This window comes from Trichomycterus rosablanca, chromosome 7 (assembly GCF_030014385.1).
Source record: "Trichomycterus rosablanca isolate fTriRos1 chromosome 7, fTriRos1.hap1, whole genome shotgun sequence".
Lineage (NCBI taxonomy): Eukaryota > Metazoa > Chordata > Actinopteri > Siluriformes > Trichomycteridae > Trichomycterus > Trichomycterus rosablanca.
Genome location: NC_085994.1, coordinates 5,003,949 through 5,030,673, shown reverse-complemented (window position 1 = coordinate 5,030,673; position 26,725 = coordinate 5,003,949). Strand labels below are relative to the sequence as shown.

At 41.5% G+C, this 26,725-nt stretch overlaps 2 protein-coding genes across 2 annotated transcripts in view; one reads left to right on the top strand and one right to left on the bottom strand.

The window, feature by feature from the left end:
• Nucleotides 1-1,256: 1,256 nt before the first annotated feature.
• srrd (SRR1 domain containing) lies at nt 1,257-10,501 on the top strand. The gene is made up of 7 exons (XM_062998295.1): nt 1,257-1,487; nt 3,252-3,292; nt 3,396-3,553; nt 3,668-3,766; nt 5,133-5,284; nt 6,575-6,620; nt 8,351-10,501. Exons 1-7 carry the CDS (start codon nt 1,354-1,356, stop codon nt 8,543-8,545), a joined length of 825 nt encoding a protein of 274 aa, XP_062854365.1. The 5' UTR covers nt 1,257-1,353; the 3' UTR covers nt 8,546-10,501.
• A 2,691-nt stretch (nt 10,502-13,192) lies between these two features.
• Nucleotides 13,193-26,725, bottom strand: part of si:ch211-166a6.5 (clustered mitochondria protein homolog) — a 29,701-nt gene continuing 16,168 nt past the window's right edge. Inside the window, exons 8-26 of the mRNA XM_062998294.1 lie at nt 24,851-24,983; nt 24,660-24,752; nt 23,902-24,569; nt 23,708-23,778; nt 22,213-22,317; nt 21,244-21,344; nt 20,971-21,123; nt 20,800-20,862; nt 19,724-19,959; nt 19,342-19,426; nt 18,023-18,176; nt 17,808-17,947; nt 17,630-17,710; nt 17,412-17,537; nt 16,756-16,865; nt 15,385-15,478; nt 15,157-15,282; nt 14,991-15,064; nt 13,193-13,877 (exon numbers count right to left, since the gene is read on the bottom strand). Of these exons, the coding sequence (XP_062854364.1) occupies nt 13,469-13,877; nt 14,991-15,064; nt 15,157-15,282; nt 15,385-15,478; nt 16,756-16,865; nt 17,412-17,537; nt 17,630-17,710; nt 17,808-17,947; nt 18,023-18,176; nt 19,342-19,426; nt 19,724-19,959; nt 20,800-20,862; nt 20,971-21,123; nt 21,244-21,344; nt 22,213-22,317; nt 23,708-23,778; nt 23,902-24,569; nt 24,660-24,752; nt 24,851-24,983 (3,022 nt within the window). The 3' untranslated portion in view covers nt 13,193-13,468. The remainder of the gene's footprint in view (nt 13,878-14,990; nt 15,065-15,156; nt 15,283-15,384; nt 15,479-16,755; nt 16,866-17,411; nt 17,538-17,629; nt 17,711-17,807; nt 17,948-18,022; nt 18,177-19,341; nt 19,427-19,723; nt 19,960-20,799; nt 20,863-20,970; nt 21,124-21,243; nt 21,345-22,212; nt 22,318-23,707; nt 23,779-23,901; nt 24,570-24,659; nt 24,753-24,850; nt 24,984-26,725) is intronic.

The window sequence follows — 26,725 nt, the reverse complement described above, 5'->3', positions numbered from 1 at the left end:
AATACATTCTCTCTCAGTTTCTGTGCAGACCACTGGAGTTTTCCAACACTAAACATCAAACCATGTCTTTCAAAACCTCATTTTTCATATGGGCATAGTTATGCAGGAAAGGGTCTTCCCCAAACAGTTGCCACAAAGTTAAAAATGTAAAAATTATTTTGTATCATTGATTTTACGAACTTGATAGTCAATAATTAGAATGGGTGTTAAAATACTTTTGGTTAATTTTTGTATGTAGAGCTCATTTTATGCAGAGATTTGTTATTCTATTCTATTATTTATTTAATTTAATTGTCTGTTTTACCACCTCTATATCCTGGTCAGGGTTGCTGTGGGTCAGTTTTCCTAGGCAAAATGTAGTGAAACACCATGGACAGGTCGCCAGTCCATTACAGGAGGGGGTTCGATCCCCAGGTGAGGTGGTCTGGGTCCTTTCTTTGCATGTTCTTCTTGTGTCTGTGTGGGTTTCCTCCCACAGTACAAAGATGTGCAAGTGAGGTAAATTGGAGATACAAAATTGTCCTTCAATCTTGTGTAACCAGTAATTACATGTCCTGTCATGAATGTAACCAAGATGTGTAAAACATGACGTTAAAAACCTAATAAATAAATAAATTTCAGTGTTTCGTTCTACTCAGATTTGGGGGCGGTGGCTCGGTGGGTAGCACTGTCGCCTCACAGCAAGAAGGTTTTGGAATCAATTCCCAGGTGGCGCGGTCTGGGCCCTTTCTGTGTGGAGTTTGTATGTTCTCCCCGTGTCTGTGTGGGTTTCCTCCGGATGCTCCGGCTTCCTCCCACAGTACAAAGACTTGCAAGTGAGGTGAATTTGAGATCCATGACTGTGTTTAATATTAAGCTTGTGAACTGATGAATCTTGTGTAAAGAGTAACTACCGTTTCTGCCATGAATGTAACCAAAGTGTAAAACATGACGTTAAAACCCTAATAAATCAATAAATGTCAGTGTTTCGTTCTACTCAGATTTGGCATTTAATGGATAAAGGATTTAAGTCATGTGAGCTTTTTCTTATTAAAGCAAAAAAAGTTTAATTAATATATACATAATAATAGACTTGCTATGTATACATTTATTTCAGTATGTGTAATGCACAGTGTGAACTTGTTGGTTATGTAATGTTACTTTTATCCTCTCTGGGATTGATAAACTGTGCTGAATTAATCCCCACGCCGGAACCATGCATGCAGAGATGGGGAATGTTAAAACTGTAACACCACACACAGCATGGAGCAGAAGCACTGAGAGCTGAATGTTCATGATGAACTAAAACACTGTTTATGTTTGTAACTGCAGGATTTGATGAGTGTGTTTAAATACGTTTTATTATTATTTTAAATGGCGGACAGCGGGGAGTGGCAGCACGTAAAGCGAGGCAGAAAGATCAGAGGAAAAGGAAAAGTGTGTGTGATGGAAAAAGCTGAAGATTGTGAGGACATTCAACAAGACAAACGCAGAATTACAGATGCAATGTAAGACATTCAGTGTAATTGCTCTCTATATTCATGTAAAGCTGTCACAATGCATTTATTTCCAGAAGCAGTGTCTCAACTTCTCCAAACACACACTGAAAAAGTGAACTACTTTGTCCAGTTTCTTACTTAATGAAACACAGCCATCAAAACCATGTTTTCTTTTTAATTCTCAAACTGATTCCTTTCACCAAAACAACACACACAGCTATCATACACTCATCTCTTACACAGCACGGTGGAGTTTGCATGTTCTCCCCGTTTTCTCCTGGTGCTCCGGTTTTCTCCCACAGTTCAAAGTCATGCAAGTGAGGTGAATTAGAGATACTAAATTGTCCATGACTGTGTTTAACATTAAACTTGAACTTATGAATCTTGTGTAAGCAGTAATTATATGTCATGTCATGTCATGAATGTAACCAAAGTGTAAAACATGAGTAAAAATCACTTATTAGATGTTATCAAGGCAAGAGGATGTTCCACCAAGTACTGAAGCTGGGGGTTGAATAATAGTTCACACAGACATTAAAACTCAAAATTATCTCAACTTGTCAAAATTGCTTGTACGTAATAAATCTTCTTTCTCTGTTTGCTGAGACTTCTTGATGTACCTTATATTCGGTATGAACATTTAATTCTGTAAACATCACCATAAAGGGTCATTCCTATAATTCGGTGCCTTTTGTGTCCCCGGTACTGATCATTGTATTTATAAGTAAATTTAAAACAATAAAATTTTCTAAACATCTTACTGAAATAATTAACACTTTCAAATACTAAACATGATGTTTTCTACACCCCCCCCCCCCCCCCCCCCCAAAAATAAGATGACTGTATACAAACTGTTTTTATCTGTTAGATAGCAGATGTTTTCTCATGTCCCCAGTGCTGTACATTCTGATTTAGTGATGATATATGAGGTTTAATCATGAAAATATCTCGATCTTTCAATACTGTTTAAAAGGTTTTGATTAAGTCCCTCTAAACCCTGGATTTTTTTTTCTTTATGAGTTTGATTTTATTGCTGATTATGAGGGTTTTTTCACACGTCCCTCAAGTTGCCGTCCACCCTGTTATTTCTTACTACTGTCTCTTAAAATGAAGAGCTGTTTTACATACTGACATCATTTCCTGGAGCTCACATGATCGTTTTGGAGGGAAAACAACTGTGGTAGATGAGCGGCTTATTAAACTCCTCGTTTTAATGTTGTTTTTTTTCACATTTTATCCTAAAAGTCTTATATGGTCAACCATAACATGTCCACCCTGTTATGGGATATATGAGAAAAAGCAACACAATTTGATCATTTTAAAAATTATCACACAAAAAAGCAGAGAATTCTTTGTCTGATTTTACTTTTATGCTAGCATGGTTTTGCTCACTTGCTAGCTAATGGCTAATTTTATGTCAGAATGTCCACCCTGTTATGGTCCACCCTGTTACCACCTAATACGTAACAGGCTGGACGTCACAGTGTATTTGAGGTGCATGTGTGCTTGAGCTTGACCAATATTAGTTTGGGAAAGTATAACACATCCTTTTTATAATAAATCATGAAAAACAAATAAAAACTGTTTCTTTTTCCAAAAGTTTTAAGGTACAAAAGGCACCGAATCCCAGGAATGACCCTAATACCTTTTAAGATGAGGGGTTAAATATTTCCGATTGCTAATGTATCATTGACCCAGGTATTTCAGTTAGGTGTTGACATATAGAAAGATTATTTCATACTTGCATACTATCTTGCTTTGTATCTGTTGTAGGAATGATCTGAGGTGTGAAGACTTTTGGGCTGAATGGCAAGGTAACTGAAGTTCCTGTTGATACAATACATGCTTTATTTCTGGCTGAGATAAAAAAATCAACTCAACAATGAATGATGAATAACTTTGTGTTCTGTCTCTCAGAGATCTTGTGTGGCTGCCTGACTGAAACCGTAGATGAAACGACAGCAGGAAATGAATGTTCTCTGTACTGTGTGTGTTACGGCCTGGGCAATTTCTCATCCTGTGTATCTGCCAGATACCAGCTTGCGATGTTGCTACTGCTGTTGGGTGCATTGCAGGTGAATCTCTTTTACACATTTGTTAGTGGTTTTACTGTTTTTATTATTATTATTTTTTTATTTCACCAAACGTTGTGTTCATGTTTTTTTTTTTATTTTTTTTATTGTTTTTAGATCCCCGTAGAGCGGTGCTGCATGTACGACCCTGTGTTCACGGGGTCAGAATGTAAGACTCTCAGAGAGCTGGGCTTTACTGTGCTGACTGAAAATGAGGTATCAGCTATTTGTGAAGAATTAGGACTTTTTTTATGACACAAAGATCTGAAACCAATAAACTGCAATTGTCTCTTTCTCACTGGTCATTAGCCAGTACCAAAGCTTGCATTTAAAGGTCCAAGCACTCGAAAGTTTTGAACCCTGAATCTTAAAGGTAGTGGGTTAGCGCACATTTTCAGCTGTGCCACCTGAGTGCTCTGAAAAGTTTCATTAATATAATTCAATAATACAGTGGTGCCTTGTAACTCGACGGCCCCTAAACTCAAAATCTTTGAAATTCATCAAGAAATTTGTACCCTTAAACTCAACGCTTACCTTAAACTCGACGTGTTTGCGCCTGCCGCTTTGCACAGCACTTGGCTGGAGCAGTGCGGTAAAACATCATCAAAGTGTGAATATGAGACGAATCTGTATTTGTGTGGAATAAGAGTTGAATCCACTCTGACAGCTCCGCATGTATCTGTGTTTATCTGGATTTTCCTCACTGTTTCACTTTTAAACTTGTGTTACAGCTCGAGGTTCTGAGAAATTGTAAGAATCAGCTTTTCCAAGAGTCTAAAACGCTTATCGTAAAAAAAAAAAAAAAAGCAAATTGACTTAATGTATTAAAAGAACGACACAGAAACACTAAACCTCTCAATTATTATAAGTTTTCACCACTAATGAAATTCCTCGCTCGCTTTAGTACAATTAGTCACATAAATTAGTCACATAAAGCATCACCACACTATAGAAAATAACGGCACAACAGCGCAAAAGCAGTTTTGTCACTTCTCATGTGAATTACTGAGCTTGCTAAGGAATACAGTATTCCAAGATCAAGCATCTCCACGATTAAGAAGCATAATGAAACAATAAAGAAGTAAAAGTAAACTGCAGGTTTTTCAACTGTATTTCAGTGTTTTTATATTATATTTGTGTTATTTTCAGTTTAAAAGTGTCAAAAACAACCCCATTATTTTACATTAGCCTAAAATATATGCAGTTCCACGGGACCATGGAACGCATTAACAGGTTTCCCAAACATCCTTATGAGAAAAGATACCTTGTAACTCAACATCTTTTAAACTCAACACCACTCTCAGAACCAAATGGTGTCGAGTTTCATAGTACCGCTGTATTTGTAATATAATTTTCTTTCATGCTGGTCATAACACTGACTATTTTATTGCTTTTTTAAATCTAGTTCATAAGAAATGATCTAGAACCCAAAATGCCCTTGGCTCACACTGGTGCCAGTTCTTCCTAAATGTGCAGTGTGGAAACTCCCTTACGATTAGTCCTGTTGTTTAAGCTTTAGCGTCATAAAAAACCCTTCTGTTCTGTTGCCATGACCTTCAGTAAAGCGTGATTGTTTTACCAGGAAGGAAAGCGAGCAGTAAGCCAGCCCACCCTGTTCTACCTCATGCACTGTGGAAAAGCTCTGTACAACAATCTGCTGTGGAGCAACTGGAAGCCTCAAACCCTGCCAAATGTCATTGTTGTTGGCAACAGTTTTCTTGGCATTCAGGAAAGGTATGTGGCACTTATCGACCATTAAGAGTCTGAAACACGATGCACTAAAATGTCCAGGACTGAGTCAGTTTGTGTTGTAAGAGTTTAACATCCAAATTCAACATATTTTTTCTCTTTCCTTCACGCACATTCATTGTATAATACCAATTGTAAAACAGTTGAAATTGGTAGAATCCAAAAAATAATTTTTACAGAACAAAAAGAGCATTTCAGTTATAAAGAATGTGGGTGTTTTACAGTCTATCATACACAGGTCTCGATTAAATTCATGGGAAATTTTGCTTAATTTCACAGACCTTGTTTTTCAAAAATAACAGATTTTGGCGCCCAGGTGGCACAGCGGGATATTCCGCTAGCACGCCTCGGTTCGAAACTTGGTGTTGCCACCGGTCGGCTGGGCACCATCTAGCGGGCATAATTGGCAGTGCCTGCAGCAGATACTAATTGGCCACCGTATTTGCAGGGTGGGGGCCGGAATATGTGTGGGTTGGTGGGTGGCTCTTCATACGCTGTGTAAGGACCCTGATTGGCGGAAAAGACGCCTGTGCAGAATGCAGGGGCGAGAAGAGGAGGGCTGTACACGTGTCGGAAGATTTTCATGTGATGATGATGTGAAAGCAGAGCTGCATCAGTGGCTACGAGCTCAACCAAAAACATTTGTTGCTGATGGCATTAAGAAGTTGGTACGACAGCCGCTCAGGTGGCGCAGCGGTAAAAACACGCTGGAACCAGAGCTGGGATCTCAAATACATTGTATCAAGTCTTAGCTCTGCCTGCCGGCTGGGCTGAGCAGCCGCATGAACAGCGATTGGGTGTGGGTTAGCTTCGTTCTCCTCTATCAGACCGGGGATTGGCATTAGTGGAGAGGAAGCATGACGCAATCGGGCAATTGGACGCACTAAAGGGGAGAACAGGCATAAACAAAATATATATATATATAAGTTGGTACGACGCTGGGAAAAATGCATCAGAAGGTGATTGTGTGGAAAAAGTCATGTAATTTGTTCTTAATAAAGTTCTTAATAAATAGAGTAAAAAAAGTGCTGAAACTTTTTGAAGAACCCTCGTAAATAACACTTACCAAATATTATTCTGGCAGAGAATAACCGTGCCTCAGGCCTCAGATATTTTAATATGGCTGTCTGGTGCTCTCCAGATGTGAGGAATATCTTTATATCTTTATTCTTTAGTTTACCCTAGCATATTGTTAAAGAGTCTAGAGTGTGCAAAAGAAGCTGGGTGTTTTTAATGTATTAACAACTGTAGTATTTTTTTCTTGTGTTTTTTTAGGATGCTTCAGAAGGATCTTGAAAGAGACTACAGCTTCCTCTCAGATGTATCCTTCAGATACACCAATCCGCCATAACATTAAAACCACCTCCTTGTTTCTACACTCACTGTCCATTTTATCAGCTCCACTTACCATATAGAAGCACTTTGTAGTTCTACAATTACTGACTGTAGTCCATCTGTTTTCCTGCATGCTTTGTTAGCCCCCTTTCATGCTGTTGTTCAATGGTCAGGACCACCACAGAGCAGGTATTATTTAGGTGGTGGATCATTCTCAGCACTGCAGTGACACAGACATGGTGGTGGTGTGTTAGTGTGTGTTGTGCTGGTATGAGTGGATCAGACACAGCGGCACTGCTGGACTGAGAATAGCCCACCAACCAAAAACATCCAGCCAACAGCGCCCCGTGGGAAGCGTCCTGTGCCCACTGATGAAGGTCTAGAAGATGACCGACTCAAACAGCAGCAATAGATGAGTGATCGTCTCTGACTTTACATCTACAAGGTGGACCAACTAGGTAGGAGTGTCTAATAGAGTGGACAGTGAGTGGACACGGTATTTAAAAACTCCATCAGCGATGCCGTGTCTGATCCACTCATACCAGCACAACCCACACTAACACACCACCACCATGTCAGTGTCACTGCAGTGCTGAGAATGATCCACCACCTAAATAATACCTGCTCTGTGGTGGTCCTGTGGGGGTCCTGACCATTGAAGAACAGCATGAAAGGGGCCTAACAAAGCATGCAGTGAAACAGATGGACTACAGTCAGTAATTGTAGAACTACAAAGTGCTTTTATATGGTAAGTGGAGCTGATAAAATGGACAGTGAGTGTAGAAACAAGGTGTCATTTTAGCTGAATTATTTTTACTTTATTTAAGCTTTTAGTTTATGAACGAATAAAACAGGGTGGCGAAACTGGTAGCACCGCACACCATGATCTGATCAGTCCTGAGTAGGTGAATTGATAATAAAGTTCATGTTTAAGGTACTTTACCTTAATGTTCAGCCATTACCTTTTAACCTGATCCCTTGTACATGTGTACTGTTTCACTAATGTGCAGCGTGTTCATTTCCTGTCTAGACATCAGAAACTACATATAGCTCAGTAATATTCAATAGAGTAACTAAAATTGAATTTGCAATGAAACTATAAGTAATCCAACAAAAACAAAAATTAAGAAAGGGCAGGCTTATATGGCTTTCACATGGTGTTTTGTGCATGTCATAGCGAGGTGGGGAACATTAATCAGGTATAACGTTATGACCACCTTCCTAATGTGTATACTGACACCTTTCTATCAGAACCAGCATTAACTTCTTCAGCTGTTTGAGCTACTGTAGCTCGTCTGTTGGATCGGACCACACAGGCCAGCCTTCGCTCCCCACGTGCATCAATGAGCCTTGGCCGCCCATGACCCTTTTTGTTTGTAAAGCTCAGCTGCAAACTGGGTCAAAGTTCAATCAGATTTAACCTTGAGTTTAGCGAGAAGCTGTAAAAACTGTGCGGCAAGCTGTGAATCTGCACGGTGCACGACACTTCTGGTAGCACAAGTGGCAAGGAAAGTGGCACCGATGGTACAGCCAGCACAGTATGAATGCAGCCTAGGAGCTCAGTGTTTTGTGTATTCCATCAAGAACACTAAAATGTACACAGGGGTAAATGAATTGTAACCATGGCGATGTGGCATTGGTAGGATAATATATTTAAGGAGAGTACACGCTTGTGCATGTGATTGTAAGTTACGACCCTTGACACAGTTGTGTAAGGCGATGAATGTGTGTGAGGAGACGAGCCTGCCCTGCTCACAGCGTTTCCTGGATGTGTTTAATGACACTGCTTTAATCCGCTTCCCATCAAACAAGCTTCATGAACTCTCAGAATCCACCTGGGCCGAGCCTTCAGAGCCCCAGTACGAGAACTGCCAAGATCTGGAAATCATCCGGAGAGAAAGAAGCAGCTGAAACTGACAGTGAGCGTCCTGCACACTTCAGAGCGTGTAGTGGCACCTCTCCGCCTGACGGTTCAGTCGGGCGTGGTCATAAATCCACACTCTCACTTCGTGTTGTCGTTTTTATTGCCGAGTTCCCAGGCTGAATTTGGTTACCACTTTTTGTAAATGTACCAAGAGTAACAAACAGGGACACAGCAAGAAAAGTGCCGACTATTTAGAAAGACAACACATTGGTATTGTAGACTCACTTGCATAACCGTTTTTGTTGGCAATCACAGTTTGCACTTAACATTCTCAACTATTTAAAATAAATGTTTGTTTTCATGCAAGTGCATGGTGCAAGGTGGCTCGGTGGGTAGTACTGTCGCCTCACAGCAATAAGGTCCTGGGTTCAATTCCCAGTCTGGGTCCTTTCTGTGTGAAGTTTGCATGTTCTCCCTGTGTCTGCGTGGGTTTCCTTCCACAGAACTAAAATTCCCCCTAGGTGCGAATGTGTTTGTTTGCCTTGTGATAGACTGGCGAACTGTCTGGGGTGTTTCCTTCCTTTGGCCCAGCGAATCAGACCTAACGCCACCCTGAATAGGATAAAGTGTTGCTAAAACAAAGAACGAATGAATGAATGAATAATTTCATGTACAGTTGCAATTGAAAATATTTAACCCCCCTTCCCTTACAAAAGATATTATGTTGATGTGTATAGAACTGAATGAAGATATCGTCGCTGTCCGATGAAAAACACGTATCTCCACTTTTAGCGGTTTTCACTTTTTTACATGTGTTGATTGTGAGTAAAAATCTCTGTCTGTCCATAGCAGCAAATATCAAAATGACCAATGAAAAGATGAAAAATCACACAATATCTTTAACAAGTATCTCCATTGGCTGCTAGACCTGTCCATCAAAACCACGTATCTCCTCTTCTTTCCCTTCCAGTACTGTTTGAGAAATGCATAATATTTGATCTATACAGTTTATTCAGGTTATTCAATTGCATGGTTGTAAACATGATTTATATTTGTACACGTAAGTCCATTTTACATATGAAACCAACAGACCGACGACCTGTTAAATATATATTTTTATTTCAGTGCTCAATTGTATCTAAATGTCGCCATCTGTGGTTTGTTTGCACTGTTACAGTCAGGGGAAATTTTTTTTTATTTTTCCTGAAAAGTTGAGTTTTTGGAGATACGTGTTTTTCATTGGACAGCGACGATATACAAGATGTCCCAGTAAACGGAGAAAGAAGATTTAATGATAAATTGACTTCTGTCTATCAATATTCAACCCCCAGCCTCACTACTGGTAAAACACCCTTTTGCCTTGATAATCTCTGAGTAGCTCACACTTCTCATGCAAGAGCTTCCAGCTCAGTGAGGTCTGATGGCTTTTGTGCTGCAGCAGTTCTTTAAATCCTACCAAAGATTTTTGTTTGGGATTGTTGTCTTGCTGGAGAGTCAAATTATCACCAAGGTTAGATTTCACCACAGCAAGCAAAACGTTCCTCCTCAGAACACCTTGGTATTTTTGTGAATCCATGATACTGTGAAGCTAAATGCTGGCACTGTTGTGGTCACCATTACTAATGTTCTTTATGAGCTCTGAGGTAGACAAACAGGATTCATATTGTAATGTACATTAACATGTTTTGCTTTTTAGTTTGTCTTAAGTTCAGTTTGTCATTTGTGTCTGTGTGTGTCTATTCATCAGCTCAAAACAACAGACTGAATGATGTTTATCAGTCCTGAAAATACAAATTGTTCAGTGTTAATGATAATTTTGACATTGTCCACCTAACATGTTTGAGGAAACTGATGCTTAAATCACAACGTTTTTCTAACAGGTCAAGCAAAATGAAACCGACTGCAGTGGCACCAAGAGAACATCCTGAGTTAGAGTTTTGTAAATATTTAATACTAAACTATGTTGTAATTTGCATGTGTAAATAAAGGTGTTGCTAACGGTGTCTTAATGATTTCGCTTTGACAAAAAAGCTGAACACATGAAAATGCAGAAAACATTCAGAGGATTTTCTAGTTTGCTAACATTCTAATATTTGTTTTCTGATCTCTGTGTTGCAGAGTTACTGGGGTCGTACACTTCACAATTTTTTTTACTTAAACCAAATACAGTAAGGCTTATAAAGTTGCATTATTGTAAAGTTTAATGTGTTACTCCATTATTGTTATTGCAGGCGTTTGTTACTATATTAGCTACATTGAATGCTACATTATTAGGGCATTACTAAATTCACGGGAAAATGTGCTTAATATCACGCACCTCATCTTTAAGAAATTACAGATTTTTATAGGAAAGAGCCACATTTGACGGCAGTTATTACATAACTCATAAATTGAATTACAGAATCAAAAGAAGCTACAATACACAGTCAGCCTACCTTAACAGATACATAAATATTTGTCCGTGTTTTGACTAACCGTTTGCTAGTATAACCGAGTGTATTTAGGGTTTGCTGAATTTATAAATAAATAAATAAATTGTACATAGACAAACTGCCGGGAGCAGAATACTTTACTAGCTTGTTCTTTTGAGCACAGACTACAGAGAGATGATCATGTGTGTAGAGTAGCACACTTTTCATTGCCTATGGAACCTCCAAAGGAACAACATGCACTCAATATGTAAACACATACAGTGGTGTTCAAAAAAATAGCAGTCCAACACCATTAACCTGATAAATCACTGTTTTTAGTAGAAATGCTATTTCTACATAGCAAATAATTTACTTGAAAGTGTAGTAGAGTAATGAAAACAAAACAAACCCAACAATTAGGACATGCATGCCACTCATTCTAATGTAATTGAAGCATTGAGTAATTGAAGCATTGATTGAAAGGGGCTTGTTCAAAATAATAGCAGTGAGGAGTTCAATTGGTGAAGTCATTCATTCTGCAGAAGAACGTGTGTCAAATTCGGTCCTTATTTAATGTAAAAGGGGGGCAAATGTTGCACAGGTTGGTCATAGTGCATTTCCTTCTGAAATACTGGGTAAAATGGGTTGTTCCAGACATTGTTCTGATGAACAGCGTACTTTGATTAAAAAGTTGATAGTAGAGGGAAAAACATACAGAGAAGGGCAGCAAATTATTGGCTGCTCAGCTAAAATGATCTCAAATGCCTTGAAGTGACAACCAACACCTGAAAGACGCAGAAGGAAGCGTGGAACTACTGTTCAAATGGATCGAAGAATAGCCAAAATGGCAAATACTCCAATGATCACCTCCAGAAAGAATTAGGAACATCTGAAGTTACCAGTGAGTACAGAAGATGATTAAGTGAAGCCAATTTACCAGCAAGAACTCCTTGCAAAGTCCCGTTGTTAAGAAAAAGACGTTTCCTGAATGGGTTAACATTTGCCAAGAACACATTGACTGGTCCAAAGAGAAATGGCTCAACATTTTGTGGACTGGTGAAAGCAACATTTTTCTTTTTGGGTCTAGTGGCTGTAGACAGTATGTCAGTCGACCCTCGAGCACTGAATTGAAGCCAAAGTTCACTGTGAAGACAGTAAAGCATGGTGGTACAAAATGATGATATGGGATGTTTTTCATACCATGGTGTTACGCCTATTTATCGCATACGAGGGATCTTGAGATCATGTTGCCCTATGTCGAAGAAGAAATGTCCTTAAAATGGGTGTTTCAACATGACAATGACCCAAAACATCTTGGTTACAGACAAACAAGACTGAGGTAATAGAGTGACCAGCCCAATCCCCTGACTTCAATCCCAGAGAGAACTTGTGGGCTGACGTCTGAAGCGCGTTTTTTTGAGGCAAAACCCAAAGTTGCAGAAGAACTGTGGAATGTAGTCTAATCATCCTGGACTGGAATACCTGTTCAGAGGTGCCAGAAGTTGATCGACTCCATACAACACAGATCTCAGAAACAATTGTTTTGCCACTAAATATTAGTTCAGTAATTTAAAGTAAAGTAAAACCTCAAAAAAATTTTCATGTTATAGATACATTTTTTTGAGTTTTTAAAGAAAAATGCTGGCACTGCTATTTTTTTGAACAGCCTAATATTATTTTTTCTTAACTTTCTGTAAAGGATGAACACAAACTGGCAAAATTTTGTTAATGTTTTGATTTAGAATTGAAAGTGTAGTATTTTCAGTGCATTTGCATTTATGGAAATAAAAGTTATTATAATGATTTTGTGCTTTATTCACTTTTTTAAAATCACTGCTATTTTTTTTAACACTACTGTACATTAAACATGATTAGCACACTACGACACAGAAAAGTCTCCTACACTAACTTAATTATGATGCCGTAATGATTGCTACGACCACCTCATATTTCATATGCTATACAACGTTAAATCGCTAAACACAAACCTTAAAGTTTGAATTTCACAGCAAATTGCAAATTACATAGTAAATGGCTCATGATTATGGTCCGTGATGCGATTTTCACCATCTCTGAATTAGGTAGGGTCTTATACATTAGTATAGAACTGTGCAGTAAGACCTGGCATGGGTTTGAATGGTTGCATTATCATAAGTACCGTGCTGTATAGAGGAAAATCATTTTGCATTTGTATCCCTTTAGATTGTTCCAAATAGAATCAGTTTTATACTAAAGAACTTATTAAGAACCAATCACATAAAAAAAAGAGCCGAGTGCAATAAGTAATGCAAAGAAAGGGCGTTTATTGAAAAAGAAATCATTGCTGTAGATAAAATGTGTACATAATTTGGACTGTTAGAGCTTCTAGTCGTTTCTTCTCTCCTCGTCCTCTTGGTTCAGTAGACAGTTTTAGTTTGCTGCGTTGTGTTAGCTGAGCTTCTAATGTACCTGCAGATGGGTTTAAACTTGATGCTAAGCTAACTGTTAGGTCAGATAATGCAGTTAAATTCCAGTGACTGTTTACCAGTAAAGCCTGTCGACCCCTGCAGCTGTAGACGTTCAGTCCGCTGCGGTTTCACTAACAGTCTCTTTTCTCTCGGGCGTTTCTTCTACAGAGGCCAAGTGAGTTCCATTAACCAGAGCTGGTTCTGACTTCTCACTGTCCGCTGTACTAATCTCTTTGGGGATTTGTTTTTGATCTCTTGATCCCTCTGCTTCTTCGTTTTTGGGTGCCGCATCTCCATTTGACACCTCGGACTCGCTTGGGTCGGTCGTTTTTGAATGCTCAGGTAGCGCTTCAGATACGTCTGGCTCTTCAGGTCGACTCTCAGCATTTCCCTCGCTCACCTCTTCAGTCTGTTTCTCAGCATCAGGTTTGACCTCACTGGGAGATTCTCCTTTGGCCCTCAGAGCCTCCTCACCAGCTTTTCTCTCTCTCAGCTTCTCTTTAAATTCCAGAAGCCTCATGCTGGAAGAGAAGTTACTAACAGTGAGTTGACATGGACAGAATGATCATTTCATTTCACTTCATTTATCCTGGAAAACATAAAGCTCAAGGCTGTAGTGCCCTGGACCAGAGCCTATCCACCAGAGGGCCAACCCCTCAGACAAAACCAGTAACATCTGTGTAGACGTTTGGTCGGGCGATAACACAGCAAAGACCCAAACCCTGATCTCAGCAGAAGTATAATATCATAATAGACCGCTGCGCCACCTACACGGCAGAATTATTATGTAAATAACTAAATGATCTGAGGACCTGAATGTCTGTGAGTTTAGAGTGTTCTCCCTGTGTCCACACTGGTTCCCTTTCCCCCCCCAAAAATGTGCATGAAGTGGACTGGCTTTAAATTTCTCTAAATTAAATGTGATTGTGTGATGTGTTTATGGGCTGACGTTCAAATACTAGTACAGTGGAACCTCGATTTAATGGACCTCTATTTAACGGATTTCGGATTTAACGAATGTTTAAAATTCTTGAGAGAAGCTAATCCAAAACCAGTAGTTCAGTGATCGCTCACTAGCCGCTGCACGTCTCTCTGTTTACATGAGTGATGGGCTTTATTTTGTCAGGAGACTCGCTTTGTTCTCGCCTTTTTCTCTGTGTTTTATGCCTAATTTTGATCAAGTTCTAGTGATTAGTTCTGTACCAGCGCTGCTCCAGTAGCCACCAGCAGTACTTTAGACTCAGAATAATAGAAACTCTTGAGTCCCCCCAAAAAAACATCTCCACCACACAAGGTAAATGAAATTTCTCCCCAGTAGTACAGTACACCAATTTTAAAATTTATTTACAGGTTTTACATGACACATTTACATATCTAATTATGTTATTAATTTTACTGTTGATTATATTTACATGTTTAGCACTTCTGTGGACCTTAGTGCTGTGTTTTCATATATTTTTGCACCCCCTGGAAAAAACCCTTGCTGTTTCTTACAATCTCATTTTATGAAACAGTGCCCTCCCCCCTTTAGTCTGTTAAATCAAGGTTTTACTGTATTTGGTTTCTTTAAATAATAATCGAGGTCTCGCTCCAATTTATGATTACAAACTATGGGCCTAGCAAGTTGATCTTACCTATATGAGGTCTTGAGGATGCCATTTACCAGAGCCATCTGCTCCAGTGTGGTCTCGAAAGTGGGAACCAGATTCTGAACAAACAGACAGAATAAAGGTCAAAGAAACGAATAACGAACGTCAGCAGCTTAAACAGCGAGTGCCTTTATTATGTGATGACTTATACCTCTGGTGGGCTTGAGTCAGCAAGCTCTGCCCCTCCCTGTCGTATGGACCTCTCCACACACACAGCCTGCTGGGTAATGGCTTTCAGAAAGTCAGAACTGCATTTGGTCTGCGGGTGGTCTCCACACTGAAACATAAATTTAGGATGGAAAAGGTGCAGGAGAATTTAGTTTGTGAGTTTACAGTGTTGTGGGTTTCCCAAAGATCATAACAATCACACACGTCTCACCTGCTTCTGGAAAATGTTGTGAGCCTCCTTCTCCTGAGCCATGGCTCCTCTGTAATCTCCTGCCATACACATCCTCTGAGCCAGCAGATGGAGACTGTACAAAGACATTTCAAAAGTTCTTAGTGATGTCCTATAGTTAAATTTAGTGCTAAGCTATAGACTGCTTATGAATATCAAACACACCAAATCATCCTTTTCCTTTCTAATTAGCTTGTCAACAATGTTTCCTGCCGAAGCTTCTACTAGGACATTTAGCTTTTCTGTTACTTTAGTTACTCCCATATTTTTAATTTATGCAACCCTCCCCAAATGTTTATCCCAATCGATTTAGATCCCGGGTTTACGTGGAGATCCATATCACACACACAGAGTATGGACACCCCTGTTCTTTAAGCTTTTTTGAATGGTTTGAAGACAGAAGAAGAAGATCCTGCCATTCTCATTGGGAAGGCCAAAGATGGAAAAGACAGGTAGGTAGGATGTTTTGTAGACAAGGTTAGGGATGAGAGGTTGAGATGGTTTGGGTATAAGCAGAAGGGTGCTGAGAATGGCTCCACCAGGCAGGAGGAGGAGAGGACGGCTAAAGAGGTTTATGGGTGCAGCGAGGGAAGACATGCAGGTGGATAGTTCAGGACAGGGCACGATAGAGAAGTGTGATCCACTGTGGCGACCCCTAATGGGAGCAGCCAGAAGACAAAGAACTATTCAGGATTTTTATAGACATTTCTAAATGAAAATGAAAAACCCACTGTGCAAAATTTGTCAGTAAAAACATACACTAGCTTACATTCCTGCAGAATGCAAAATCTCTGACACAGGGGAGGTGAAGCTGGTGCCATAAAAAGCACTGGCCTTACTTGCTGATATTCCGGAGCAGGAGAAGTGCAAGAAACATTCATCTCTAGCCAAGCCAGCACCCATGATTTAATTTGTTAAGGAAGAAGAAAAATCTTTAGCCCAATGGAACACAGGGGCCTCTGCAGTCAGGACAGGAATGGAAATGAAGGTAGACCTTAAAAAAGCCCTCTTAAGACCCGATGCAGTTACATGGTCCACTGAGGGAATTAACTGTGCTATAGGAAGAGGGAAGTGAGAAAGAATTTGAACAAAAGACTGCTATATACCCTGACAGCAGAGACAAAGGCTGAGAAACATGCATGTTCTTATTCGAGGTGGAGTGTAGAGGTTTCCCAGCTCAGTCTGGAAGCTGGTGACAGCAATAAAAATGAATGGAAGGGAGATTGGGGGGTGCTGGTAGAAAAAGCCTCATGTTGGTTATGAAGAAAGAAGGTGGATCTGAGCTGAAAGCCCCACAGGTTGAAAACCCCTGGTCTACAGCAGTGTTTTGCTCAAACCTCTGAATGTTCTTACTTCAGTGCAATCGTCAGATCTGCGGCTCCTCGGAAAGACGTGTTGAGTTTAAGAGCGCTCTGCAGATACTGCAAAGACTGTTCACCCTGCAGCACCAAACCCAGCAAAGTCTGAAAGAGAAAACGTGAAATGAATGGAAATCTTTTTTTTTTTTTTTTTCTATTTTTCCAACCTCTCACCCCCCCCCACACACAACATTTTCTCCCCTAATCTAGTCGTGTCCAATTACCCTGACTGCATCTGATTTAACCCTCCACCGCTGACTGAGGAGCTTCTCAACTGACACACGCCCCCTCCGACACGTGCTCAGTACAGACTACATTGTTCACCTGCACGAGTCGAGTTCATATATACCGATCAGCACTGTGCACGGAGAGCCACACCCTGATCAGCATTATTCCTCAACCCCGTGCAGGTGCCATCAATCAGCTAGCAGGGGTTGTAATTCCACCAGTTATGAGGACCCATGATTCGACCTGCCCCATACCCTATGAACAACAACCAATCGTTGTTCATGCAGCTGGGTGGCAGAGCTGAGATTAGAAATCACAGCTCTGGTGTGCTAGCGTATTTTACCGCTGCACCACCTGAGCGGCAATGGAGTGGAAATCTTAAGTTAGATGGATTTTTTTAAACGGGTTTGGTGCTTTGCTCACGTCTAGCACGGCGGTGTAGGGATGATCCTCCCCGTGTACTGTTAGCATGAGCAGTTTAGCTCGATACAGACAACGCAGAGCCAAAGCTGTTTCCCCTCCAGCGAACACGTAGACGGCCAACAAAGCCTAGAGAGAGAACAGTAATGAGTTTTAATGTTCTTATTAGCAGGTTGTAATATTTTAATAAAGCGCTTTCATGTTTAACTGTATTAGCTTACATATTGTTGGATGGTATTTGGGTGGTCGAAGCCCAGCACCCTCTCGCTGATCACCACCACCTTCATTTGTACACTGCGAGCCTTTAAATGGAGATAAATAAATGAATGAAGAAGTAACCTTAAACACTTTTTAACTTTCTTTTTTATCACTGGAGTGTGTTTAAGCGGAAACACCCACCTCAGCAGGGTGACCCTGTACATAAGCCAGTCTAGCCAGCAGACTCAGACAGTGGCAGGCCTCCGGATGCAGATCGTCACACACACGGCCGAACAGGTACGCAGCCTCTTTCAGCTGCTCGTACGCCTGCTCCAGCAACCCTGTCAAGAAAGCTTCATCAACAACCGAGCACTGCTAACACTGAACAGAATGTAAAACCTGACTGATTCTGATACCTTTCTGAAGGCTGTTCTGTGCTGCATTAAAAGCCTGGGAAGCATCGGCTGTCGGCATGTTGATGTTCTTGACCACAGGTACGAGATTGAGCACGTCATCAGGAGAAATCGGCGCTTTGCTACGACTGTCGAGAGCATAGTCTCTGAGCCGGAGCTAAAAGATAAAACATGAATTCGTCACACATCTGCACATGTGCAGTACAATGAAATGTTTCTTTTTTTTGCATTTCCCCCCCAATCTAGTCGTATCCAATTACCCATTTGCATTACGCTTCCTCACTACTGATGCTGACCTCCACTCTGACTGAGGAGAGCCGTGACCCCTCCGACACGTGTGCAGTAGCCGACTGCGTCTTTTCACCTGCACGAGGCGAGTTCATCAGATCAGACACCCTGATCCTCATTATCCTTCGTCTCTGAGAGGTCGTGATTACATCGTGGGAAAATCCCCCCCGGCACCCACCCTAAACAACAAGCCAATCGTTGTTCATGCAGGCACCCAGCCTGCCGGATGGCAGAGCTGAGTTTCGAACCGACGAATCGAGATGCCAGCTCTGGTGTGCTAGCATGTTTTACCGCTGCACCACCTGAAATACTTCTTTCACATATCCCTGCTTGTTTGGAAGCTGGGGTCTGAGCGCAGGGTCAGCCGCTGTACAGCATCCCTGGAGCTGTAAGGATTAAGGAGCCGGGATTCAAACCCACAATCTTTTGAGCTCTACCCACTGAGCTACCACTGTTCTAATAGAGACAGATACTGCACCCACACAGGGACTTGAATCCTGGACCCTCAGATTAAAAGTCTGATGCTTTACCAACAGAGCTATTAAAATTAAAGACAGACAGACAGACAGACAGACAGATAAACAGATAGACAGACAGACATACACACAGCCAGACAGATAGACAGACAGACAGCTAGATAGATATAGACATATAGACAGACAGGTAGATAGATAGACAGGCAGATAGACAGACAGACAGATAGATATAGACAGATAGACAGACAGACAGACAGATATAGACATGTAGATAGATAGACAGGCAGATAGACAGACAGACAGACAGGCAGGCAGGCAGACAGACAGACAGGCAGGCAGGCAGACAGACAGACAGATAGATAGATTCAAATTAGCACCCATACTATTTAATTTAGTACAATTAGTAAACATAAAACATGAGTGGTAAAGTCTGGGGTCGAGGTGGGGTGGCCAAAGCCGCTGCCCTTTCTAGGGTGTTGCTGCTCTGCGGCCAGTATTTCCTGGGGGAACCAGACCCACCGAAACCCTGACCATGAAAATGATAAATGTTGGCTTTACCTGTATGCCAATCTTCAGGCACGTCTCTCGTAACAGGGAGAGCTTCTGAAGCCCATACTGCTCAACCAAGTGGTCAACATTTGACCTGCAGACATTTCAAACTGGTGTGTTATTGGTAAACTGGCAACAGATTAACGTAATATGATCAAATGTATGGAGACACTATTTTATATACTCCAAACACGCCCTTCCCAAACTAGCCAATGTAAACTAATGTAGGTTTTTCAAGACCTTTTTCAGAAAAGTCATTCACATAACTTATTACGTTTATCTGGTTACACTGATGGTTTTAAAATGGGATGTCCAACAAGCTCAGGATCAGAGATCTACATACTTGTGGCATATTGTGTATAGCAACATTACAAGAACGAGCGTCTCTCACCCAAGTCCCTGTTTAAGCCCGTAGGTCTCTTGAGCATCCTGGCATATGAGGTTCCACAGTTCGTTCCCACTGAGCGAGCCCCACGTAACGCTGTCGGCAGTTCCACCACCCTTGTGACCACGCTTCTTGGAGCGTTTCTTCGACTCCTCTCCATTTGAGGCGGGGTTAAAGTGAGGCACCAATAAGCAGCAGAGGAAGTGACTTGCAGCAGCGGACAAGCTAGACAACTCCACTCCCTAAAAAAAAAACATACAACAAGACATAAGAGGAATAATAATAATGGGGTTTTTTCACACTTTCTCCCAATTTTAAATTCAATCTACTTGTATCCCATCATCCAATCACATCTTGCTTCCTCTACTGCTGCTGAGCTCAGCCTCTGGCCCAGGAGAGCCGTGACTAACACATCCCCCCTCTGACACGTTTGCAGTAGTTGACCGCTTCTTTTGACTTGCACGAGGCAAATTCATATGGAGATCCGTAACACACACAGAGAGTGATGCACTGATCTCCGTTACCCCCCGTCTGTCATGTTATCCCCAAATGCTCCTTCTAAAGTGCCTTATTTCAAAGTGATAAACAAGGGAGCGTCTGATGCTTCCTTAGCAGTAAAGGCAATCCCAGCATTCAGCTGTAACTAAAAGAATTACAAATATGGCGGACAGATGCGGAGCACCAAATGGAGTTCTTTTTAAATATAAATAAATTGTCATTGATGTTTAATTTGTATAAAGGTGCACAAGTGCGATTTATTTGCAAATTCGGGTTCGTCAGGGACAGTTTAACCGTTTTCTGTACATGGAGGGAGACGTTAGCTGGCATGTTAGCGGGTTGTGCCGTCTTAGCCCATTAGTTTGAATGGCCTGAGGCTAACTATGTTAGCTTAGTGAGCAAAACCGCAGTGACAAAATCACTGTCTAAGTAGTGCGTCTAAACAATCTGCATTATAAGTTAATGTCTTATTAGAATCCTCTCTACTGAGGCAGCTGCCCAGGTAAAAAGTAGGCAGCAAGGCAGCTCGCTTGGTTTTCGGACAGACCCTATAATACTGCTGATGCCTCAAAAATGTACAATACCTGTATGTAGCCACTGAAGATCCTTCTAGCACAGCGCACCACAACCTCTCCATACGCCAATCTCTGTCAGACAGGAACCAAAACGTAATGAGAATAAAAATCAACACATTTATTTCATCAGAGTAAGATTTTGATTTGTGTATTCAGTATTTAGAATTAGCGGTTCTTTACCGTGATGTGCCTCAGTTGCGTCTTGTTATCCGACTGACTGATTGAGGATATCAGATGACCCAAATATCGGAGATTTATCCCTTTCTGATGTAGTGCTTGCCGTAATGTGGCACCATCTATGGGAACCTCATTGCATTTCATGCAGTCGTCCAGCTATCCCATCAGCCAACACAATATTATTATTAGTAGTATTATCACCATAATGCATGTGCAAATGATGTACAGACTACTTCATATCCACATATATGTGGCAGTAAACAGAATGACACTTACAAAAGCCGGAATCTGATCGTTTATGATGAACACGGCGGCTTCTTTTAATAATCTCTCCTGTAGAGACACAGCAGCACTTTCTGAACTGGGAAACTCCACACCTGTAGGGAAGATGAGGATTGGTTCAAATAGTAATTAATTCCCTCTTTATCTCCCAATCTAGTCATTTCCAATTCCCGATTGTGAATCTGCTGCCCCTTGAACATCCTCCGATTCTATCAAGGAGAGCCGGATCACCACACTTCTTATCACCTGGTAGTGTTTGATTTCCAACACAGAATCCTTCCATATCACATACTGAGCGCCATGTGACACTCAACTCCCACCCCCATGCTCACACAGGCTCCCAGAACAGTCTCGGAGATTGCATATCGCAGTGGCAGTGAGAAGAGACCCTGTCCAACCTTCCCTCCCTTAAACACAGCCAACTTTCTTTGTGTGGATGCCTTAGTCCAGGATTTTTCTTAGGTGCCTTGCGAGCCAAAAAATGGGTCTCAGAAAAAAATTATAATAACTAAATAAACGAAATATACTTGTACATGACCGCCCTCTTGAGGAGGCTTTATGTTACACCTTGTAAACCACAGTGGGAGCAGATTTCCACCAATTTCATTAATGAGGTACATTTTGTTTTTCAAATTTAAAGTGTTTTGATGTGTTGCCTGGGTAAAAAAAGGGTAGCTGTAGCCTAGTGGTTAAGGTATTGAACTAGTAATCAGATGGTCGATGGTTCAAGCCCCACCACTGCCAGGTTGTCACAGTTGGGCCCTTGAACAAGGCCCTTAACCCTCAATTGCTCAGACTGTATGCTGTCACAGTACTACAAGTCGCTTTGATGTTGAAAATGTAACTGTAAAAATCATGGACGAAATGTGGGTCATTTAAAAAAAAAATTGAAAAGCCCTGCCCTAGTGTGTATAGTGACCATGTCTAAAGCGTTTTCTATTCTTTGTGGAATGACGTGCTTACCTGGTGAGAAGATGTTTGGGTTAAAACGCATCTCGAAGATGATGTCACTGATAGAGCCGCCCTGTTTGCATGCTGCTCTCACTGCTTCTGTACCCCGAGAATCACCTGTTTTTACAAGTTATCTCTGTTATTTATTTGGTAAAACTTCAAACTTGGTCAAAACATAATAGCTGGCACACTGTAATGTTCTCACACATCAGTTATACTGAACTATAGAGGCAGGTGGCAGAAAAATATCAGTTTTTGTTCAATTGTTACACAGACCGTAAACAAAGTTGTATATGAGGTTTTAGGCTTTTTACACTTTTGTCTTTACAAATTCCATCGACTCTTTTTTTCTAGACTCCATAAAGCACCACTTTTTAAGTTTAAGATGCTCTTATTAGTGGGACCACACAATATTTCATGCAAGAAGTCGTGAGATGTTCTATCTATAACAGTGGTCCCCAACCCCCAGGCCGTGGACCGGGTCATTTATTACCAGGCCGCACCTGTATCGAGCGTGCTAGAGAAGGATCAACTGCTAGAGATTGCAAATGACAGTGGCCTTAAAAAGTAAAGTCAACTTCATACCTGCCAGCGATTAAAATCAAAGCAGAATATCCAGAGATCAAGTCAATTTATTTGTATAGCGCTTTTTACAATAAACATTGTCTCAAAGCAGCTTTACAGAATCCAGGACCTACAGATCAAAAACCCTATTGAGCAAGCCGAGGAAAAACTCCCTTGAAATGACAGGAAGAGGCCTTGAGAGGAACCAGACAAATCGCTACAAAAGCAATGAAAACACTGCTTCCATTTCCAGCATCCTACCTTTGTGGAGCAGGATTTTCTGCAGTGATGGCAACCAAAACAAGTTATGAGGTAGACTGGACATAGTGAACACACTTCAAGTGTTACTGTCTCCCATCACCCAGTGTATCATAGTATCATTATGCATTTTGTGTCTTTTATTATGCTCATCATATAATTTTATTTTAAATGGGTGGCACGGTGGCTATGTGGGTAGCACTGTCACCTCACAGCAAGAAGGTCCTGGGTTCGATCCCCAGGTGGAGCGGTCCGGGTCCTTTCTGTGTGGAGTTTGCATGTTCTCCCCATGTCTGTGTGGGATTCCTCCGGGTGCTCCGGTTTCCTCCCACAGTCCAAAAACATGCGGCCAGGCTAATTGGAGGCTAATTGGAGACACTTAGTCCTATAGGTACTGAGCCACTAGGATGCATAAACTAGTGCATCGTAGTGCCGGTCCCAAGCCCGGATAAATAAGGAGGGTCGTGTCAGGAAGGGCATCCGGCGTAAAAACTGTGCCAAATCAATAATGCTGATCACGATCCGTCGGTGACCCCGAACGGGAGCAGCCGAGGAAATTGATTGATATAATTTTATTTTAAATCCGCCGGTCCATGAAATGATATCTTATATGAAACCAGTCCTTGGTGCAAAAAGTTTGGGGACCGCTGATCTAAAAGACAAGAGTACCACATTTCTGCGTCACCTGTTTTTGCGTCCTCCGCTCCTTCACTTTCCTCCATATGTGCCCGGACACACTTTGTGAACTCAGTGTGCCTGAAACGAAAGAACATAAATAAGAAAGTAAAATAAGTGACCTTCTGAAGTGCGGTAATACACACCTAAATGTACATTGGCTGCAGTTCCCATAAACACAAACACACAACAATCAACACTTACTTGTGCTGAATGAAAAGCTTGACGAGCTCCGGCCTTAGGCGACACAGCCCATGAGGATAATGTTTGGCGTCCTCTTCCCCCTCCTTAATGCAGTAGTTAGCATCGGCGGGTGTGGTACGGAACAGATCAAGAATGTAGTACCGGCCGTCCGCTCCCAGCAACCCCTGGGCATCCATGGAGGTAAACAAGGGCACTTGATGGCCGCTGGGGGACTGAACAGCGTGCCTCTGAATGTTGAGAGCTTTGGCTGCCTGAGCCAGCAGTTGCAGGAGCTTCCTGCGCGCTGGGTTCTCCACGACACCTGCACTGACGCTATACAGGAGGCCGTTGGAGACTCCGGGCTGCTCCTGAGCCTGAATACCAGGTGCCAGGCCCTGGGCACAAAGACGGAGCCCTCGGTAATCGGCTAGGGCGGTAGGCAGAGTGTGAAGTGCTTGTAGGTCTCCCTCGAGATCACTGTATGCTTCGATAGCTTTCATTTCAAGTCTTTGTGCTGCTCTTCGGCCCCGTTCTCCTCCACACCATTGCGCTCCGGGTCCACCGATGCTCAGAAATAAACCGCCCCACAAGAAGGCTGGGGTCTCGTTAGAGCCGTTGATTGGATCGATCAAGCCGTCAAGCACTTTTTCAGCAGCCTGAGCCACTGACCATACAAAAGCACTATTGACCTGTAGAGGAAGAATTAGGAGTTAAGAGCTGGAAAGGGCATCGATGCTTGTGATTTATGTATATTGCACTGGTATTTAAAGGATATATACCTGCAGTAAGGCTTTGTCCCTTTGGAGTCTCTGTTCTAAAGTGGTCTGTGGAAGATCTCTGGCTGCCTGCAGTTCCTCATTCCAGTCTGGTGCCTGTGGGGACACACAAGGTCCATTATCTTGAATATAAAGCACATCTCATGAACTGAATCATGTAACTGAATGAAAAAAAAAGGATGTAAGTCAAGTACCTGTGTGTTAAGACTCTGCTCTAGACCCAGTCTGCTGCTGTAGTTAATCTTGTGAGAATGGAAGGCCGAGCTGCCCAGCCAGGTCAGAGTGTGGTATGGAGTGGCCATGGACTCTTCTGTAGGCTGGGTTGACCTAAAATATAAAGATAATGATAATTAAAACCCTTATTTATATAGCCACATACAGTGCTTTAAAAAACAGTTTTAAAGTGCAGGTGAACTTTAAGGAATAAAGACTCTGAAGACATTAAAATTGATTCTAAATTATAGGCATAACATTTTAATTTTACTTACTAATTTGAGGGCAATTATTCATCCTTGTTTAGTTTTCTTCAAAAATACTTCATTTAATGGTTTTAAAAAGATATTTTGCATAATACATACTCAAAACTGCATGTCTTTTCACCCTTCCTGGATCGCTCTACTGACCCTTGGTTTCTAAGTTTGTTTGTTTGTTTATTAAGATTTTAACGTCATGTTTTACACTTTGGTTACATTCATGACAGGAACGGTAGTTACTCATTACACAAGATTCATCAGGTCACAAAGTTACATCGAACGCAGTCATGGACAATTTTGTATCTCCAATTCACCTCACCTGCATGTCTTTGGACTGTGGGAGGAAACCGGAGCACCCAGAGGAAACCCCCGCAGACACGGGGAGAACATGCAAACTCCACACAGAAAGGACCCGGACCGCCCCACCTGGGGATCAAACCCAGGACCTTCTTGCTGTGAGGCACTGTGCCGCCCTGGTTTCTAAGTAACAGTAATGACAGTATGGTCAGACTGAGGAACAATGTGACATTATCATGGTAAATTCCACATCTGTCATTTCTGTTTTGCCAGCCTAATGCATACTGGTAGACGACCACAATTAAAGTGAAGATGCATCGTACAACACAGCCATTCTTTTTTTAACTGTACATTAAATTGAAGTTTAAAGAATGTTTTTGAAAAGAAAGGGTCCAGAATAAAAGAATAATGTGCACTGAAAAGCTCTGAAGAGACTTGCCACTGCTGGCACAAGAGCACATGAGAGATCAGGGAAGATCACACAAAAAATAACATGTTAAGACCTGGCATTAAAGAGGTTTTGAATTAATATCTTTGGAGATTAAATACCCAGTAGTTTAATAAAGCACCAATGCAATTCTTTATCCTTCTATACAACAACATGAAGAACGAGCGACTGAGGGCTACAGACCAGGAGCTCCGTGTCTGTCTCAGAGTGATGCAGAGTTTTTAAATACATTTTAGACTGAGGTGACTCGAGGGTTTGCATACTTTTAAAGGGTGCGGTGACTGAAGAAGGCTTGAGAAACGCTGACCTAGAGAGCTGCACAGGAGTGAAATGTGAACGGAATGTGAACACGGCTCTAAAGGCGATCACATAACTTCAACTTCTATGAACAAGGTGAAGATGCTGGAGCACACAGGGACAGAGACAGGAAGACAGAATGGCAACGGTGTTAATGCAATGCAATGCATGTTGAAGTACATTTTATTGCCAAAAGTATTCGCTCGTCTGCCTTCACACACATATGAACTTGAGTGACATTTCATTCTTAATCCACAGGTTTTAATATGATGTCGGCCCACCCTTAGCAGCTATAACAGCTTCAACTCTTCTGGGAAGGCTATCCACAAGGTTTAGGAGTGTGTTTATGGAAATTTTTGACCATTCTTCCAGAAGCGCATTTGTGAGGTCAGACACTGATGTTGGACGAGAAGGCCTGGCTCACAGTCTTCGCTCTAATTCATCCCAAAGGTGTTCTACTGGGTTGAGGTCAGGACTCTGTGCAGGCCAGTCAAGTTCTTCCACACCAAACTCGCTCATCCACGTCTTTATGGAGCTTGTGCTTTGTGCACTGG

Bases quoted from the DNA above. Each gene is read 5' to 3' on its own strand.
- srrd (XM_062998295.1), top strand. From the start codon at position 1,354: ATGGCGGACAGCGGGGAGTGGCAGCACGTAAAGCGAGGCAGAAAGATC. The intron at 1,488-3,251 runs GTAAGACATTCA...TATCTGTTGTAG, and splicing joins CGCAGAATTACAGATGCAAT to GAATGATCTGAGGTGTGAAG. The intron at 5,285-6,574 runs GTATGTGGCACT...GTGTTTTTTTAG, and splicing joins TTTCTTGGCATTCAGGAAAG to GATGCTTCAGAAGGATCTTG.